Genomic DNA, 18,216 nt, shown 5'->3' on the forward strand with positions numbered 1-18,216 from the left:
CTTATAAACATAATTACAGACAGAAAACCTCCAGGTCTGTACTTAATCAAACTTGACTATGTTTAATTATATCTGACGCATGTCAGCTGGTGGACTACATTGTTGCTATATTTAAGTTCCAAACCTGTTGAACATTAGCTATTTAGCTGAAGTATGTTTAAGAACTGAACCTCCTGCCAGCATTCACTGAGTTGCATATTCTGAAAGTATAATCTCATGAATATTTGTATTTAAAATTATGCAAATTATTCAAAATGTAGATCAACATTTCATAGCTGGGGCCAGGGCTGCCAGCAGTCGATCCTTGTAGCAGTAACCCTCGTCAGAACCAGGGCACATGTATTGGAATCGAGGGAATGTACACGTTTCTTTGTGAATAAGCACCTACTTTCTTTGGCAGCTGCTGTGAAATTTTTACATGTCAGTTTACACAAACATGGTACGGGACATGCTAAACTGTTTTAAACATGGGTTGAGACATGCTAAACTGTTACAAATATGATTTGGGACATGCTAAACCGTTAAAAACATGGGTTGAAACATGTTAAACCGTTAAAAGCATGGGTTGGGACATGCTAAACAGTTAAAAACATGGGTTGGAACGTGCTAAACCATCATGGGTTAAAACTTGCTAAACCGTTGAAAACATCGATTGGGACATGCTTAATCTTTAAAAACATGTGTTGGGACATGCTTAACCGTTACAAACATTGGTTGGCACATACTAAACCGTTAAAAACATGGGTTGGGACATGCTTAACCATTACAAACAAGGATTGGGACCTAGTAAACTGGTAAAACATGGGTTGAACATGCTAAACCATTAGAAACATGTGTTGGGACTTTCCTAAACGTTAAACACATGTGTTGGGACATTCTAAACCGTTAAAAACATAAGTTGGGACACGCTAAACCATTACAAACATGGTGCACGGACTCACTACGTTTTGTTCTTTGACATTATTTTGTTTATGTTTCAGTCGACAGAAATCAAAATAAGACTCTGACAGTACATGTTCGAATAGTAGCCAGGGTCCATGCATTTCTGACACAAAATGTACATCTCAGCATTGTCATCATCCTAACCTATTTCGGTTATGATCAATTTACTATAAAGTCCTGTTATAATTGCATTCTTTGCTACAAAACTCATCACTTTGAACTGACAAACGGATAAATAATATGTTAGTAGCACCTAGGAGCACATCACATGACTATCCATGGTTGGTACGCTTCCCTACTGTGAAGCGAGACCAGATCATACACATTATAATGCTTCCTATAGGTTGCAGCCACAACTATATCTACGAGTTATCTTGCTGGTTCCGCCATTTTGTACACCTGGTTGAAAAGAGGCAATTGAGATTAAGTGTCTTGCCCGACGACACAACATAGTGTTCAGACCGGCCATAGCTCACAAGCCCATTGCCTTTAATACCCTCTCTATCAGCTCTGTCACCTCACCCTACCAAATCATTCAGTAATTTCACAGCACCAACTTGATCTCCCAGCCCATTAAGTTACCCTACTCTTCCCATAATTCCACTCATCTTATCACAATGTCTTTTTGCATCCATATTATTTTGTGTTAAAGGTTTCCATACAATAATTCATTTACCATGATTTTCTTGCCATGATTCCACTAAGATCATCACAACTTCTTTTTGAATCAGAAGTTTAAATATTTCTTACAGTTTTCAATGTAAACTTTCCATGCATTAATTTCTTCACAGCTGGTAATCCTTGTGACAGTTCCCCCTGTTTAGTAGGAGGGACCTGTACCTCTAGCGGCACCAGTTTCACCTGTAATTGCCCTAACTTCTTTACTGGACCGACATGTGAAACTTTTACGCGTGAGTGTTCACTATGACAATACATCATTTTGCACTAGTTAACCTTAGGATTATGAGTTGATACATGAACAGTTGTATGGTAAGCAAGTAATTGCATCATTTTAAATGATATATATATTCCATTGTGATGGTTGGAACAGGTTTTCCTAAACTTTTTACTTTTAAGAATAATGACAGACAGAAAACACCAGGTCTTTTCTTAATCAAGCTTGACTCTGTTTAATTATATCTGACTCATGTCAGCTGGTGGACTACATTGTTGCTAAATATACGTTCGAAACCTAGTGAACATTAGTTATCTCCCAACCCATTAAGTTACCCTAGTCTTCCCATGATTCCACTCATCTTATCACAACGTCATTTTGCATCCATATTATGTTGTGTTTAAAGATTCCACGCGATGATTCCTTTACCATGATTTTCTTGCCATGATTCCACTAATATCATGACAACTTCTTTTTGAATCCCAAGTTTAAATATTTCTTACAGTTTTCAAGGTAAACTTTCTTCACAGCTGGTAATCCTTGTGACAGTTCCCCCTGTTTAGCAGGAGGGACCTGTACCTCTAGCGGCACCAGTTTCACCTGTAATTGCCCTAACTTCTTTTCTGGACCGACATGTGAATATTTTACGAGTGTGTGTTCACTATGACAATATATTATTTTGCACTAGTTTACTTTAGGATTATGAGTTGATACATTAACTGTTGGATTGTAATCAAGTAATTGCATCATTTAAACTGATATATATTCCATTGTGATGATTTGGATTTTGAGTTCTATTTGTCTTTTTCCTTCTGGTTTCTTGCGGACACCTTTTGAGCCATTTTCCAAAGAAAATAAAAGTAAAAAATTGTGAATCGAAATGATCTTGAATGTTTTGCAACTCTACTGGATGTCATTACAGACCATTTGCATTGAAAGGAGTCTTTCTATGTTGACAGATGTTTGGAAATGTCCAGATTATCTTTCTCAGAAGAGGCATATATACTCAGGTCTTGATGTTCTTGACTCTGTTATATTAAATAACTCTTCATAAATTCTTGTGCATTGTTCATTTTAAGTTTATCTCTTTTCTACCAGACCCTTGCATTAATCCCAATCCTTGCCAATCTGGTGGCACCTGTGACATAGACGCAACATCAGCTACTGGTTTTACTTGTCAATGTCCAGCTGGATTTGGAGGGAATCTTTGTCAAACTCAGATTGGTATGCTCACTGTAGCTATTTATAATTCAATCCTGAAATAAGATAAATGAAGTGGGATTACATGCTGATTTAATTACTTTCAAATTATACTGTTATGATTACTTTGTAACAATTGACAGTAAACCTGATGAAATTAAGATTAATGTTTTGAAGAATTCTTTACCAATTATTTTTTACAACATTACAAATTAAGCCATACAATTCTTTGATCTTTTCCATTGTTTAACTTTTCCCAGTCAGTTTTCGAATATTTGTTTACTTATAAAAATAATTACAGACAGAAAACCTCCAGGTCTGTACTTAATCAAACTTGACTATGTTTAATTATATCTGACTCATGTCAGCTGGTGGACTACATTGTTGCTATATTTAAGTTCCAAACCTGTTGAACATTAGCTATTTAGCTGAAGTATGTTTAAGAACTGAACCTCCTGCCAGCATTCACTGAGTTGCATATTCTGAAAGTATAATCTCATGAATATTTGTATTTAAAATTATGCAAATTATTCAAAATGTAGATCAACATTTCATAGCTGGGGCCAGGGCTGCCAGCAGTCGATCCTTGTAGCAGTAACCCTTGTCAGAACCAGGGCACATGTATTGGAATCGAGGGAATGTACACGTTTCTTTGTGAATAAGCACCTACTTTCTTTGGCAGCTGCTGTGAAATTTTTACATGTCAGTTTACACAAACATGGTACGGGACATGCTAAACTGTTTTAAACATGGGTTGAGACATGCTAAACTGTTACAAATATGATTTGGGACATGCTAAACCGTTAAAAACATGGGTTGAAACATGTTAAACCGTTAAAAGCATGGGTTGGGACATGCTAAACAGTTAAAAACATGGGTTGGGACGTGCTAAACCATCATGGGTTAAAACTTGCTAAACCGTTGAAAACATCGATTGGGACATGCTTAATCTTTAAAAACATGTGTTGGGACATGCTTAACCGTTACAAACATTGGTTGGCACATACTAAACCGTTAAAAACATGGGTTGGGACATGCTTAACCATTACAAACAAGGATTGGGACCTAGTAAACTGGTAAAACATGGGTTGAACATGCTAAACCATTAGAAACATGTGTTGGGACTTTCTTAAACGTTAAACACATGTGTTGGGACATTCTAAACTGTTAAAAACATAGGTTGGGACATGCTAAACCATTACAAACATGGTGCACGGACTCACTACGTTTTGTTCTTTGACATTATTTTGTTTATGTTTAAGTTGACAGAAATCAAAATAAGACTCTGACAGTACATGTTCGAATAGTAGCCAGGGTCCATGCATTTCTGACACAGAAGGTACATCTCAGCATTGTCATCATCCTAACCTATTTCGGTTCTTATCAATTTACTATAAAGTCCTGTTATAATTGCATTCTTTGCTACAAAACTCATCACTTTGAACTGACAAACGGATAAATAATATGTTAGTAGCACCTAGGAGCACATCACATGACTATCCATGGTTGGTACGCTTCCCTACTGTGAAGCGAGACCAGATCATACACATTATAATGCTTCCTATAGGTTGCAGCCACAACTATATCTACGAGTTATCTTGCTGGTTCCGCCATTTTGTACACCTGGTTGAAAAGAGGCAATTGAGATTAAGTGTCTTGCCCGACGACACAACATAGTGTTCAGACCGGCCATAGCTCACAAGCCCATTGCCTTTAATACCCTCTCTATCAGCTCTGTCACCTCACCCTACCAAATCATTCAGTAATTTCACAGCACCAACTTGATCTCCCAGCCCATTAAGTTACCCTACTCTTCCCATAATTCCACTCATCTTATCACAATGTCTTTTTGCATCCATATTATTTTGTGTTAAAGGTTTCCATGCAATAATTCATTTACCATGATTTTCTTGCCATGATTCCACTAAGATCATCACAACTTCTTTTTGAATCAGAAGTTTAAATATTTCTTACAGTTTTCAATGTAAACTTTCCATGCATTAATTTCTTCACAGCTGGTAATCCTTGTGACAGTTCCCCCTGTTTAGTAGGAGGGACCTGTACCTCTAGCGGCACCAGTTTCACCTGTAATTGCCCTAACTTCTTTACTGGACCGACATGTGAAACTTTTACGCGTGAGTGTTCACTATGACAATACATCATTTTGCACTAGTTAACCTTAGGATTATGAGTTGATATATGAACAGTTGTATGGTAAGCAAGTAATTGCATCATTTTAAATGATATATATATTCCATTGTGATGGTTTGGAACAAGTGTTCCTAAATTTGTTTACTTTTAAAAATAATGACAGACAGAAAACACCAGGTCTTTTCTTAATCAAGCTTGACTATGTTTAATTATATCTGACTCATGTCAGCTGGTGGACTACATTGTTGCTAAATATACGTTCGAAACCTAGTGAGCATTAGTTATCTCCCAACCCATTAAGTTACCCTACTCTTCCCATGATTCCACTCATCTTATCACAACGTCATTTTACATCCATATTATATTGTGTTTAAAGATTCCATGCGATTATTCCTTTACCATGATTTTCTTGCCATGATTCCACTAATATCATCACAACTTCTTTTTGAATCCCAAGTTTAAATATTTCTTACAGTTTTCAAGGTAACTTTCCATGCATTAATTTCTTCACAGCTGGTAATCCTTGTGACAGTTCCCCCTGTTTAGCAGGAGGGACCTGTACTTCTAGCGGCACCAGTTTCACCTGTAATTGCCCTAACTTCTTTACTGGACCGACATGTGAAACTTTTACGAGTGTGTGTTCACTATGACAATATATAATTTTCACTAGTTTACCTTAGGATAATGAGTTGATACATTAACTGTTGGATTGTAATCAAGTAATTGCATCATTTAAACTGATATATATTCCATTGTGATGATTTGGATTTTGAGTTCTATTTGTCTTTTTCCTTCTGGTTTCTTGAGGACACCTTTTGAGCCATTTTCCAAAGAAAATAAAAGTTAAACATTGTGAATCGAAATGATCTTGAATGTTTTGCAACTCTACTGGATGTCATTACAGACCATTTGCATTGAAAGGAGTCTTTCTATGTTGACAGATGTTTGGAAATGTCCAGATTATCTTTCTCAGAAGAGGCATATATACTCAGGTCTTGATGTTCTTGACTCTGTTATATTAAATAACTCTTCATAAATTCTTGTGCATTGTTCATTTTAAGTTTATCTCTTTTCTACCAGACCCTTGCATTAATCCCAATCCTTGCCAATCTGGTGGCACCTGTGACATAGATGCAACATCAGCTACTGGTTTTACTTGTCAATGTCCAGCTGGATTTGAAGGGAATCTTTGTCAAACTCAGATTGGTATGCTCACTGTAGCTATTTATAATTCAATCCTGAAATAACATAAATGAAGTGGGATTACATGCTGATCTAATTACTTTCAAATTATACTGTTATGATTACTTTGTAACAATTGACAGTAAACCTGATGAAATTAAGATTAATGTTTTGAAGAATTCTTTACCAATTATTTTTTACAACATTACAAATTAAGCCATACAATTATTTGATCTTTTCCATTGTTTAACTTTTCCCAGTCAGTTTTCGAATATTTGTTTACTTATAAACATAATTACAGACAGAAAACCTCCAGGTCTGTACTTAATCAAACTTGACTATGTTTAATTATATCTGACGCATGTCAGCTGGTGGACTACATTGTTGCTATATTTAAGTTCCAAACCTGTTGAACATTAGCTATTTAGCTGAAGTATGTTTAAGAACTGAACCTCCTGCCAGCATTCACTGAGTTGCATATTCTGAAAGTATAATCTCATGAATATTTGTATTTAAAATTATGCAAATTATTCAAAATGTAGATCAACATTTCATAGCTGGGGCCAGGGCTGCCAGCAGTCGATCCTTGTAGCAGTAACCCTCGTCAGAACCAGGGCACATGTATTGGAATCGAGGGAATGTACACGTTTCTTTGTGAATAAGCACCTACTTTCTTTGGCAGCTGCTGTGAAATTTTTACATGTCAGTTTACACAAACATGGTACGGGACATGCTAAACTGTTTTAAACATGGGTTGAGACATGCTAAACTGTTACAAATATGATTTGGGACATGCTAAACCGTTAAAAACATGGGTTGAAACATGTTAAACCGTTAAAAGCATGGGTTGGGACATGCTAAACAGTTAAAAACATGGGTTGGAACGTGCTAAACCATCATGGGTTAAAACTTGCTAAACCGTTGAAAACATCGATTGGGACATGCTTAATCTTTAAAAACATGTGTTGGGACATGCTTAACCGTTACAAACATTGGTTGGCACATACTAAACCGTTAAAAACATGGGTTGGGACATGCTTAACCATTACAAACAAGGATTGGGACCTAGTAAACTGGTAAAACATGGGTTGAACATGCTAAACCATTAGAAACATGTGTTGGGACTTTCCTAAACGTTAAACACATGTGTTGGGAAATTCTAAACCGTTAAAAACATAAGTTGGGACACGCTAAACCATTACAAACATGGTGCACGGACTCACTACGTTTTGTTCTTTGACATTATTTTGTTTATGTTTCAGTCGACAGAAATCAAAATAAGACTCTGACAGTACATGTTCGAATAGTAGCCAGGGTCCATGCATTTCTGACACAAAATGTACATCTCAGCATTGTCATCATCCTAACCTATTTCGGTTATGATCAATTTACTATAAAGTCCTGTTATAATTGCATTCTTTGCTACAAAACTCATCACTTTGAACTGACAAACGGATAAATAATATGTTAGTAGCACCTAGGAGCACATCACATGACTATCCATGGTTGGTACGCTTCCCTACTATGAAGCGAGACCAGATCATACACATTATAATGCTTCCTATAGGTTGCAGCCACAACTATATCTACGAGTTATCTTGCTGGTTCCGCCATTTTGTACACCTGGTTGAAAAGAGGCAATTGAGATTAAGTGTCTTGCCCGACGACACAACATAGTGTTCAGACCGGCCATAGCTCACAAGCCCATTGCCTTTAATACCCTCTCTATCAGCTCTGTCACCTCACCCTACCAAATCATTCAGTAATTTCACAGCACCAACTTGATCTCCCAGCCCATTAAGTTACCCTACTCTTCCCATAATTCCACTCATCTTATCACAATGTCTTTTTGCATCCATATTATTTTGTGTTAAAGGTTTCCATACAATAATTCATTTACCATGATTTTCTTGCCATGATTCCACTAAGATCATCACAACTTCTTTTTGAATCAGAAGTTTAAATATTTCTTACAGTTTTCAATGTAAACTTTCCATGCATTAATTTCTTCACAGCTGGTAATCCTTGTGACAGTTCCCCCTGTTTAGTAGGAGGGACCTGTACCTCTAGCGGCACCAGTTTCACCTGTAATTGCCCTAACTTCTTTAATGGACCGACATGTGAAACTTTTACGCGTGAGTGTTCACTATGACAATACATCATTTTGCACTAGTTAACCTTAGGATTATGAGTTGATACATGAACAGTTGTATGGTAAGCAAGTAATTGCATCATTTTAAATGATATATATATTCCATTGTGATGGTTGGAACAGGTTTTCCTAAACTTTTTACTTTTAAGAATAATGACAGACAGAAAACACCAGGTCTTTTCTTAATCAAGCTTGACTCTGTTTAATTATATCTGACTCATGTCAGCTGGTGGACTACATTGTTGCTAAATATACGTTCGAAACCTAGTGAACATTAGTTATCTCCCAACCCATTAAGTTACCCTAGTCTTCCCATGATTCCACTCATCTTATCACAACGTCATTTTGCATCCATATTATGTTGTGTTTAAAGATTCCACGCGATGATTCCTTTACCATGATTTTCTTGCCATGATTCCACTAATATCATGACAACTTCTTTTTGAATCCCAAGTTTAAATATTTCTTACAGTTTTCAAGGTAAACTTTCTTCACAGCTGGTAATCCTTGTGACAGTTCCCCCTGTTTAGCAGGAGGGACCTGTACCTCTAGCGGCACCAGTTTCACCTGTAATTGCCCTAACTTCTTTTCTGGACCGACATGTGAATATTTTACGAGTGTGTGTTCACTATGACAATATATTATTTTGCACTAGTTTACTTTAGGATTATGAGTTGATACATTAACTGTTGGATTGTAATCAAGTAATTGCATCATTTAAACTGATATATATTCCATTGTGATGATTTGGATTTTGAGTTCTATTTGTCTTTTTCCTTCTGGTTTCTTGCGGACACCTTTTGAGCCATTTTCCAAAGAAAATAAAAGTAAAAAATTGTGAATCGAAATGATCTTGAATGTTTTGCAACTCTACTGGATGTCATTACAGACCATTTGCATTGAAAGGAGTCTTTCTATGTTGACAGATGTTTGGAAATGTCCAGATTATCTTTCTCAGAAGAGGCATATATACTCAGGTCTTGATGTTCTTGACTCTGTTATATTAAATAACTCTTCATAAATTCTTGTGCATTGTTCATTTTAAGTTTATCTCTTTTCTACCAGACCCTTGCATTAATCCCAATCCTTGCCAATCTGGTGGCACCTGTGACATAGACGCAACATCAGCTACTGGTTTTACTTGTCAATGTCCAGCTGGATTTGGAGGGAATCTTTGTCAAACTCAGATTGGTATGCTCACTGTAGCTATTTATAATTCAATCCTGAAATAAGATAAATGAAGTGGGATTACATGCTGATTTAATTACTTTCAAATTATACTGTTATGATTACTTTGTAACAATTGACAGTAAACCTGATGAAATTAAGATTAATGTTTTGAAGAATTCTTTACCAATTATTTTTTACAACATTACAAATTAAGCCATACAATTCTTTGATCTTTTCCATTGTTTAACTTTTCCCAGTCAGTTTTCGAATATTTGTTTACTTATAAAAATAATTACAGACAGAAAACCTCCAGGTCTGTACTTAATCAAACTTGACTATGTTTAATTATATCTGACTCATGTCAGCTGGTGGACTACATTGTTGCTATATTTAAGTTCCAAACCTGTTGAACATTAGCTATTTAGCTGAAGTATGTTTAAGAACTGAACCTCCTGCCAGCATTCACTGAGTTGCATATTCTGAAAGTATAATCTCATGAATATTTGTATTTAAAATTATGCAAATTATTCAAAATGTAGATCAACATTTCATAGCTGGGGCCAGGGCTGCCAGCAGTCGATCCTTGTAGCAGTAACCCTTGTCAGAACCAGGGCACATGTATTGGAATCGAGGGAATGTACACGTTTCTTTGTGAATAAGCACCTACTTTCTTTGGCAGCTGCTGTGAAATTTTTACATGTCAGTTTACACAAACATGGTACGGGACATGCTAAACTGTTTTAAACATGGGTTGAGACATGCTAAACTGTTACAAATATGATTTGGGACATGCTAAACCGTTAAAAACATGGGTTGAAACATGTTAAACCGTTAAAAGCATGGGTTGGGACATGCTAAACAGTTAAAAACATGGGTTGGGACGTGCTAAACCATCATGGGTTAAAACTTGCTAAACCGTTGAAAACATCGATTGGGACATGCTTAATCTTTAAAAACATGTGTTGGGACATGCTTAACCGTTACAAACATTGGTTGGCACATACTAAACCGTTAAAAACATGGGTTGGGACATGCTTAACCATTACAAACAAGGATTGGGACCTAGTAAACTGGTAAAACATGGGTTGAACATGCTAAACCATTAGAAACATGTGTTGGGACTTTCTTAAACGTTAAACACATGTGTTGGGACATTCTAAACTGTTAAAAACATAGGTTGGGACATGCTAAACCATTACAAACATGGTGCACGGACTCACTACGTTTTGTTCTTTGACATTATTTTGTTTATGTTTAAGTTGACAGAAATCAAAATAAGACTCTGACAGTACATGTTCGAATAGTAGCCAGGGTCCATGCATTTCTGACACAGAAGGTACATCTCAGCATTGTCATCATCCTAACCTATTTCGGTTCTTATCAATTTACTATAAAGTCCTGTTATAATTGCATTCTTTGCTACAAAACTCATCACTTTGAACTGACAAACGGATAAATAATATGTTAGTAGCACCTAGGAGCACATCACATGACTATCCATGGTTGGTACGCTTCCCTACTGTGAAGCGAGACCAGATCATACACATTATAATGCTTCCTATAGGTTGCAGCCACAACTATATCTACGAGTTATCTTGCTGGTTCCGCCATTTTGTACACCTGGTTGAAAAGAGGCAATTGAGATTAAGTGTCTTGCCCGACGACACAACATAGTGTTCAGACCGGCCATAGCTCACAAGCCCATTGCCTTTAATACCCTCTCTATCAGCTCTGTCACCTCACCCTACCAAATCATTCAGTAATTTCACAGCACCAACTTGATCTCCCAGCCCATTAAGTTACCCTACTCTTCCCATAATTCCACTCATCTTATCACAATGTCTTTTTGCATCCATATTATTTTGTGTTAAAGGTTTCCATGCAATAATTCATTTACCATGATTTTCTTGCCATGATTCCACTAAGATCATCACAACTTCTTTTTGAATCAGAAGTTTAAATATTTCTTACAGTTTTCAATGTAAACTTTCCATGCATTAATTTCTTCACAGCTGGTAATCCTTGTGACAGTTCCCCCTGTTTAGTAGGAGGGACCTGTACCTCTAGCGGCACCAGTTTCACCTGTAATTGCCCTAACTTCTTTACTGGACCGACATGTGAAACTTTTACGCGTGAGTGTTCACTATGACAATACATCATTTTGCACTAGTTAACCTTAGGATTATGAGTTGATATATGAACAGTTGTATGGTAAGCAAGTAATTGCATCATTTTAAATGATATATATATTCCATTGTGATGGTTTGGAACAAGTGTTCCTAAATTTGTTTACTTTTAAAAATAATGACAGACAGAAAACACCAGGTCTTTTCTTAATCAAGCTTGACTATGTTTAATTATATCTGACTCATGTCAGCTGGTGGACTACATTGTTGCTAAATATACGTTCGAAACCTAGTGAGCATTAGTTATCTCCCAACCCATTAAGTTACCCTACTCTTCCCATGATTCCACTCATCTTATCACAACGTCATTTTACATCCATATTATATTGTGTTTAAAGATTCCATGCGATTATTCCTTTACCATGATTTTCTTGCCATGATTCCACTAATATCATCACAACTTCTTTTTGAATCCCAAGTTTAAATATTTCTTACAGTTTTCAAGGTAACTTTCCATGCATTAATTTCTTCACAGCTGGTAATCCTTGTGACAGTTCCCCCTGTTTAGCAGGAGGGACCTGTACTTCTAGCGGCACCAGTTTCACCTGTAATTGCCCTAACTTCTTTACTGGACCGACATGTGAAACTTTTACGAGTGTGTGTTCACTATGACAATATATAATTTTCACTAGTTTACCTTAGGATAATGAGTTGATACATTAACTGTTGGATTGTAATCAAGTAATTGCATCATTTAAACTGATATATATTCCATTGTGATGATTTGGATTTTGAGTTCTATTTGTCTTTTTCCTTCTGGTTTCTTGAGGACACCTTTTGAGCCATTTTCCAAAGAAAATAAAAGTTAAACATTGTGAATCGAAATGATCTTGAATGTTTTGCAACTCTACTGGATGTCATTACAGACCATTTGCATTGAAAGGAGTCTTTCTATGTTGACAGATGTTTGGAAATGTCCAGATTATCTTTCTCAGAAGAGGCATATATACTCAGGTCTTGATGTTCTTGACTCTGTTATATTAAATAACTCTTCATAAATTCTTGTGCATTGTTCATTTTAAGTTTATCTCTTTTCTACCAGACCCTTGCATTAATCCCAATCCTTGCCAATCTGGTGGCACCTGTGACATAGATGCAACATCAGCTACTGGTTTTACTTGTCAATGTCCAGCTGGATTTGAAGGGAATCTTTGTCAAACTCAGATTGGTATGCTCACTGTAGCTATTTATAATTCAATCCTGAAATAACATAAATGAAGTGGGATTACATGCTGATCTAATTACTTTCAAATTATACTGTTATGATTACTTTGTAACAATTGACAGTAAACCTGATGAAATTAAGATTAATGTTTTGAAGAATTCTTTACCAATTATTTTTTACAACATTACAAATTAAGCCATACAATTATTTGATCTTTTCCATTGTTTAACTTTTCCCAGTCAGTTTTCGAATATTTGTTTACTTATAAACATAATTACAGACAGAAAACCTCCAGGTCTGTACTTAATCAAACTTGACTATGTTTAATTATATCTGACGCATGTCAGCTGGTGGACTACATTGTTGCTATATTTAAGTTCCAAACCTGTTGAACATTAGCTATTTAGCTGAAGTATGTTTAAGAACTGAACCTCCTGCCAGCATTCACTGAGTTGCATATTCTGAAAGTATAATCTCATGAATATTTGTATTTAAAATTATGCAAATTATTCAAAATGTAGATCAACATTTCATAGCTGGGGCCAGGGCTGCCAGCAGTCGATCCTTGTAGCAGTAACCCTCGTCAGAACCAGGGCACATGTATTGGAATCGAGGGAATGTACACGTTTCTTTGTGAATAAGCACCTACTTTCTTTGGCAGCTGCTGTGAAATTTTTACATGTCAGTTTACACAAACATGGTACGGGACATGCTAAACTGTTTTAAACATGGGTTGAGACATGCTAAACTGTTACAAATATGATTTGGGACATGCTAAACCGTTAAAAACATGGGTTGAAACATGTTAAACCGTTAAAAGCATGGGTTGGGACATGCTAAACAGTTAAAAACATGGGTTGGAACGTGCTAAACCATCATGGGTTAAAACTTGCTAAACCGTTGAAAACATCGATTGGGACATGCTTAATCTTTAAAAACATGTGTTGGGACATGCTTAACCGTTACAAACATTGGTTGGCACATACTAAACCGTTAAAAACATGGGTTGGGACATGCTTAACCATTACAAACAAGGATTGGGACCTAGTAAACTGGTAAAACATGGGTTGAACATGCTAAACCATTAGAAACATGTGTTGGGACTTTCCTAAACGTTAAACACATGTGTTGGGAAATTCTAAACCGTTAAAAACATAAGTTGGGACACGCTAAACCATTACAAACATGGTGCACGGACTCACTACGTTTTGTTCTTTGACATTATTTTGTTTATGTTTCAGTCGACAGAAATCAAAATAAGACTCTGACAGTACATGTTCGAATAGTAGCCAGGGTCCATGCATTTCTGACACAAAATGTACATCTCAGCATTGTCATCATCCTAACCTATTTCGGTTATGATCAATTTACTATAAAGTCCTGTTATAATTGCATTCTTTGCTACAAAACTCATCACTTTGAACTGACAAACGGATAAATAATATGTTAGTAGCACCTAGGAGCACATCACATGACTATCCATGGTTGGTACGCTTCCCTACTATGAAGCGAGACCAGATCATACACATTATAATGCTTCCTATAGGTTGCAGCCACAACTATATCTACGAGTTATCTTGCTGGTTCCGCCATTTTGTACACCTGGTTGAAAAGAGGCAATTGAGATTAAGTGTCTTGCCCGACGACACAACATAGTGTTCAGACCGGCCATAGCTCACAAGCCCATTGCCTTTAATACCCTCTCTATCAGCTCTGTCACCTCACCCTACCAAATCATTCAGTAATTTCACAGCACCAACTTGATCTCCCAGCCCATTAAGTTACCCTACTCTTCCCATAATTCCACTCATCTTATCACAATGTCTTTTTGCATCCATATTATTTTGTGTTAAAGGTTTCCATACAATAATTCATTTACCATGATTTTCTTGCCATGATTCCACTAAGATCATCACAACTTCTTTTTGAATCAGAAGTTTAAATATTTCTTACAGTTTTCAATGTAAACTTTCCATGCATTAATTTCTTCACAGCTGGTAATCCTTGTGACAGTTCCCCCTGTTTAGTAGGAGGGACCTGTACCTCTAGCGGCACCAGTTTCACCTGTAATTGCCCTAACTTCTTTAATGGACCGACATGTGAAACTTTTACGCGTGAGTGTTCACTATGACAATACATCATTTTGCACTAGTTAACCTTAGGATTATGAGTTGATACATGAACAGTTGTATGGTAAGCAAGTAATTGCATCATTTTAAATGATATATATATTCCATTGTGATGGTTGGAACAGGTTTTCCTAAACTTTTTACTTTTAAGAATAATGACAGACAGAAAACACCAGGTCTTTTCTTAATCAAGCTTGACTCTGTTTAATTATATCTGACTCATGTCAGCTGGTGGACTACATTGTTGCTAAATATACGTTCGAAACCTAGTGAACATTAGTTATCTCCCAACCCATTAAGTTACCCTAGTCTTCCCATGATTCCACTCATCTTATCACAACGTCATTTTGCATCCATATTATGTTGTGTTTAAAGATTCCACGCGATGATTCCTTTACCATGATTTTCTTGCCATGATTCCACTAATATCATGACAACTTCTTTTTGAATCCCAAGTTTAAATATTTCTTACAGTTTTCAAGGTAAACTTTCTTCACAGCTGGTAATCCTTGTGACAGTTCCCCCTGTTTAGCAGGAGGGACCTGTACCTCTAGCGGCACCAGTTTCACCTGTAATTGCCCTAACTTCTTTTCTGGACCGACATGTGAATATTTTACGAGTGTGTGTTCACTATGACAATATATTATTTTGCACTAGTTTACTTTAGGATTATGAGTTGATACATTAACTGTTGGATTGTAATCAAGTAATTGCATCATTTAAACTGATATATATTCCATTGTGATGATTTGGATTTTGAGTTCTATTTGTCTTTTTCCTTCTGGTTTCTTGCGGACACCTTTTGAGCCATTTTCCAAAGAAAATAAAAGTAAAAAATTGTGAATCGAAATGATCTTGAATGTTTTGCAACTCTACTGGATGTCATTACAGACCATTTGCATTGAAAGGAGTCTTTCTATGTTGACAGATGTTTGGAAATGTCCAGATTATCTTTCTCAGAAGAGGCATATATACTCAGGTCTTGATGTTCTTGACTCTGTTATATTAAATAACTCTTCATAAATTCTTGTGCATTGTTCATTTTAAGTTTATCTCTTTTCTACCAGACCCTTGCATTAATCCCAATCCTTGCCAATCTGGTGGCACCTGTGACATAGACGCAACATCAGCTACTGGTTTTACTTGTCAATGTCCAGCTGGATTTGGAGGGAATCTTTGTCAAACTCAGATTGGTATGCTCACTGTAGCTATTTATAATTCAATCCTGAAATAAGATAAATGAAGTGGGATTACATGCTGATTTAATTACTTTCAAATTATACTGTTATGATTACTTTGTAACAATTGACAGTAAACCTGATGAAATTAAGATTAATGTTTTGAAGAATTCTTTACCAATTATTTTTTACAACATTACAAATTAAGCCATACAATTCTTTGATCTTTTCCATTGTTTAACTTTTCCCAGTCAGTTTTCGAATATTTGTTTACTTATAAAAATAATTACAGACAGAAAACCTCCAGGTCTGTACTTAATCAAACTTGACTATGTTTAATTATATCTGACTCATGTCAGCTGGTGGACTACATTGTTGCTATATTTAAGTTCCAAACCTGTTGAACATTAGCTATTTAGCTGAAGTATGTTTAAGAACTGAACCTCCTGCCAGCATTCACTGAGTTGCATATTCTGAAAGTATAATCTCATGAATATTTGTATTTAAAATTATGCAAATTATTCAAAATGTAGATCAACATTTCATAGCTGGGGCCAGGGCTGCCAGCAGTCGATCCTTGTAGCAGTAACCCTTGTCAGAACCAGGGCACATGTATTGGAATCGAGGGAATGTACACGTTTCTTTGTGAATAAGCACCTACTTTCTTTGGCAGCTGCTGTGAAATTTTTACATGTCAGTTTACACAAACATGGTACGGGACATGCTAAACTGTTTTAAACATGGGTTGAGACATGCTAAACTGTTACAAATATGATTTGGGACATGCTAAACCGTTAAAAACATGGGTTGAAACATGTTAAACCGTTAAAAGCATGGGTTGGGACATGCTAAACAGTTAAAAACATGGGTTGGGACGTGCTAAACCATCATGGGTTAAAACTTGCTAAACCGTTGAAAACATCGATTGGGACATGCTTAATCTTTAAAAACATGTGTTGGGACATGCTTAACCGTTACAAACATTGGTTGGCACATACTAAACCGTTAAAAACATGGGTTGGGACATGCTTAACCATTACAAACAAGGATTGGGACCTAGTAAACTGGTAAAACATGGGTTGAACATGCTAAACCATTAGAAACATGTGTTGGGACTTTCTTAAACGTTAAACACATGTGTTGGGACATTCTAAACTGTTAAAAACATAGGTTGGGACATGCTAAACCATTACAAACATGGTGCACGGACTCACTACGTTTTGTTCTTTGACATTATTTTGTTTATGTTTAAGTTGACAGAAATCAAAATAAGACTCTGACAGTACATGTTCGAATAGTAGCCAGGGTCCATGCATTTCTGACACAGAAGGTACATCTCAGCATTGTCATCATCCTAACCTATTTCGGTTCTTATCAATTTACTATAAAGTCCTGTTATAATTGCATTCTTTGCTACAAAACTCATCACTTTGAACTGACAAACGGATAAATAATATGTTAGTAGCACCTAGGAGCACATCACATGACTATCCATGGTTGGTACGCTTCCCTACTGTGAAGCGAGACCAGATCATACACATTATAATGCTTCCTATAGGTTGCAGCCACAACTATATCTACGAGTTATCTTGCTGGTTCCGCCATTTTGTACACCTGGTTGAAAAGAGGCAATTGAGATTAAGTGTCTTGCCCGACGACACAACATAGTGTTCAGACCGGCCATAGCTCACAAGCCCATTGCCTTTAATACCCTCTCTATCAGCTCTGTCACCTCACCCTACCAAATCATTCAGTAATTTCACAGCACCAACTTGATCTCCCAGCCCATTAAGTTACCCTACTCTTCCCATAATTCCACTCATCTTATCACAATGTCTTTTTGCATCCATATTATTTTGTGTTAAA

General features: G+C 36.4%; 1 protein-coding gene across 1 annotated transcript in view; it reads left to right on the forward strand.

The window, feature by feature from the left end:
* LOC139981428 (uncharacterized) overlaps positions 1–18,216 on the forward strand; it is a 67,166-nt gene that overhangs the window by 31,256 nt on the left and 17,694 nt on the right. Inside the window, exons 18-32 of the mRNA XM_071993801.1 lie at positions 1,734–1,853; positions 2,368–2,487; positions 2,936–3,061; positions 5,053–5,172; positions 5,702–5,821; positions 6,269–6,394; positions 8,386–8,505; positions 9,020–9,139; positions 9,588–9,713; positions 11,705–11,824; positions 12,354–12,473; positions 12,921–13,046; positions 15,038–15,157; positions 15,672–15,791; positions 16,240–16,365. Coding sequence (XP_071849902.1) covers positions 1,734–1,853; positions 2,368–2,487; positions 2,936–3,061; positions 5,053–5,172; positions 5,702–5,821; positions 6,269–6,394; positions 8,386–8,505; positions 9,020–9,139; positions 9,588–9,713; positions 11,705–11,824; positions 12,354–12,473; positions 12,921–13,046; positions 15,038–15,157; positions 15,672–15,791; positions 16,240–16,365 — 1,830 coding nt within the window. The remainder of the gene's footprint in view (positions 1–1,733; positions 1,854–2,367; positions 2,488–2,935; positions 3,062–5,052; positions 5,173–5,701; positions 5,822–6,268; positions 6,395–8,385; positions 8,506–9,019; positions 9,140–9,587; positions 9,714–11,704; positions 11,825–12,353; positions 12,474–12,920; positions 13,047–15,037; positions 15,158–15,671; positions 15,792–16,239; positions 16,366–18,216) is intronic.

Source organism: Apostichopus japonicus, chromosome 15, assembly GCF_037975245.1.
Source record: "Apostichopus japonicus isolate 1M-3 chromosome 15, ASM3797524v1, whole genome shotgun sequence".
Lineage (NCBI taxonomy): Eukaryota > Metazoa > Echinodermata > Holothuroidea > Aspidochirotida > Stichopodidae > Apostichopus > Apostichopus japonicus.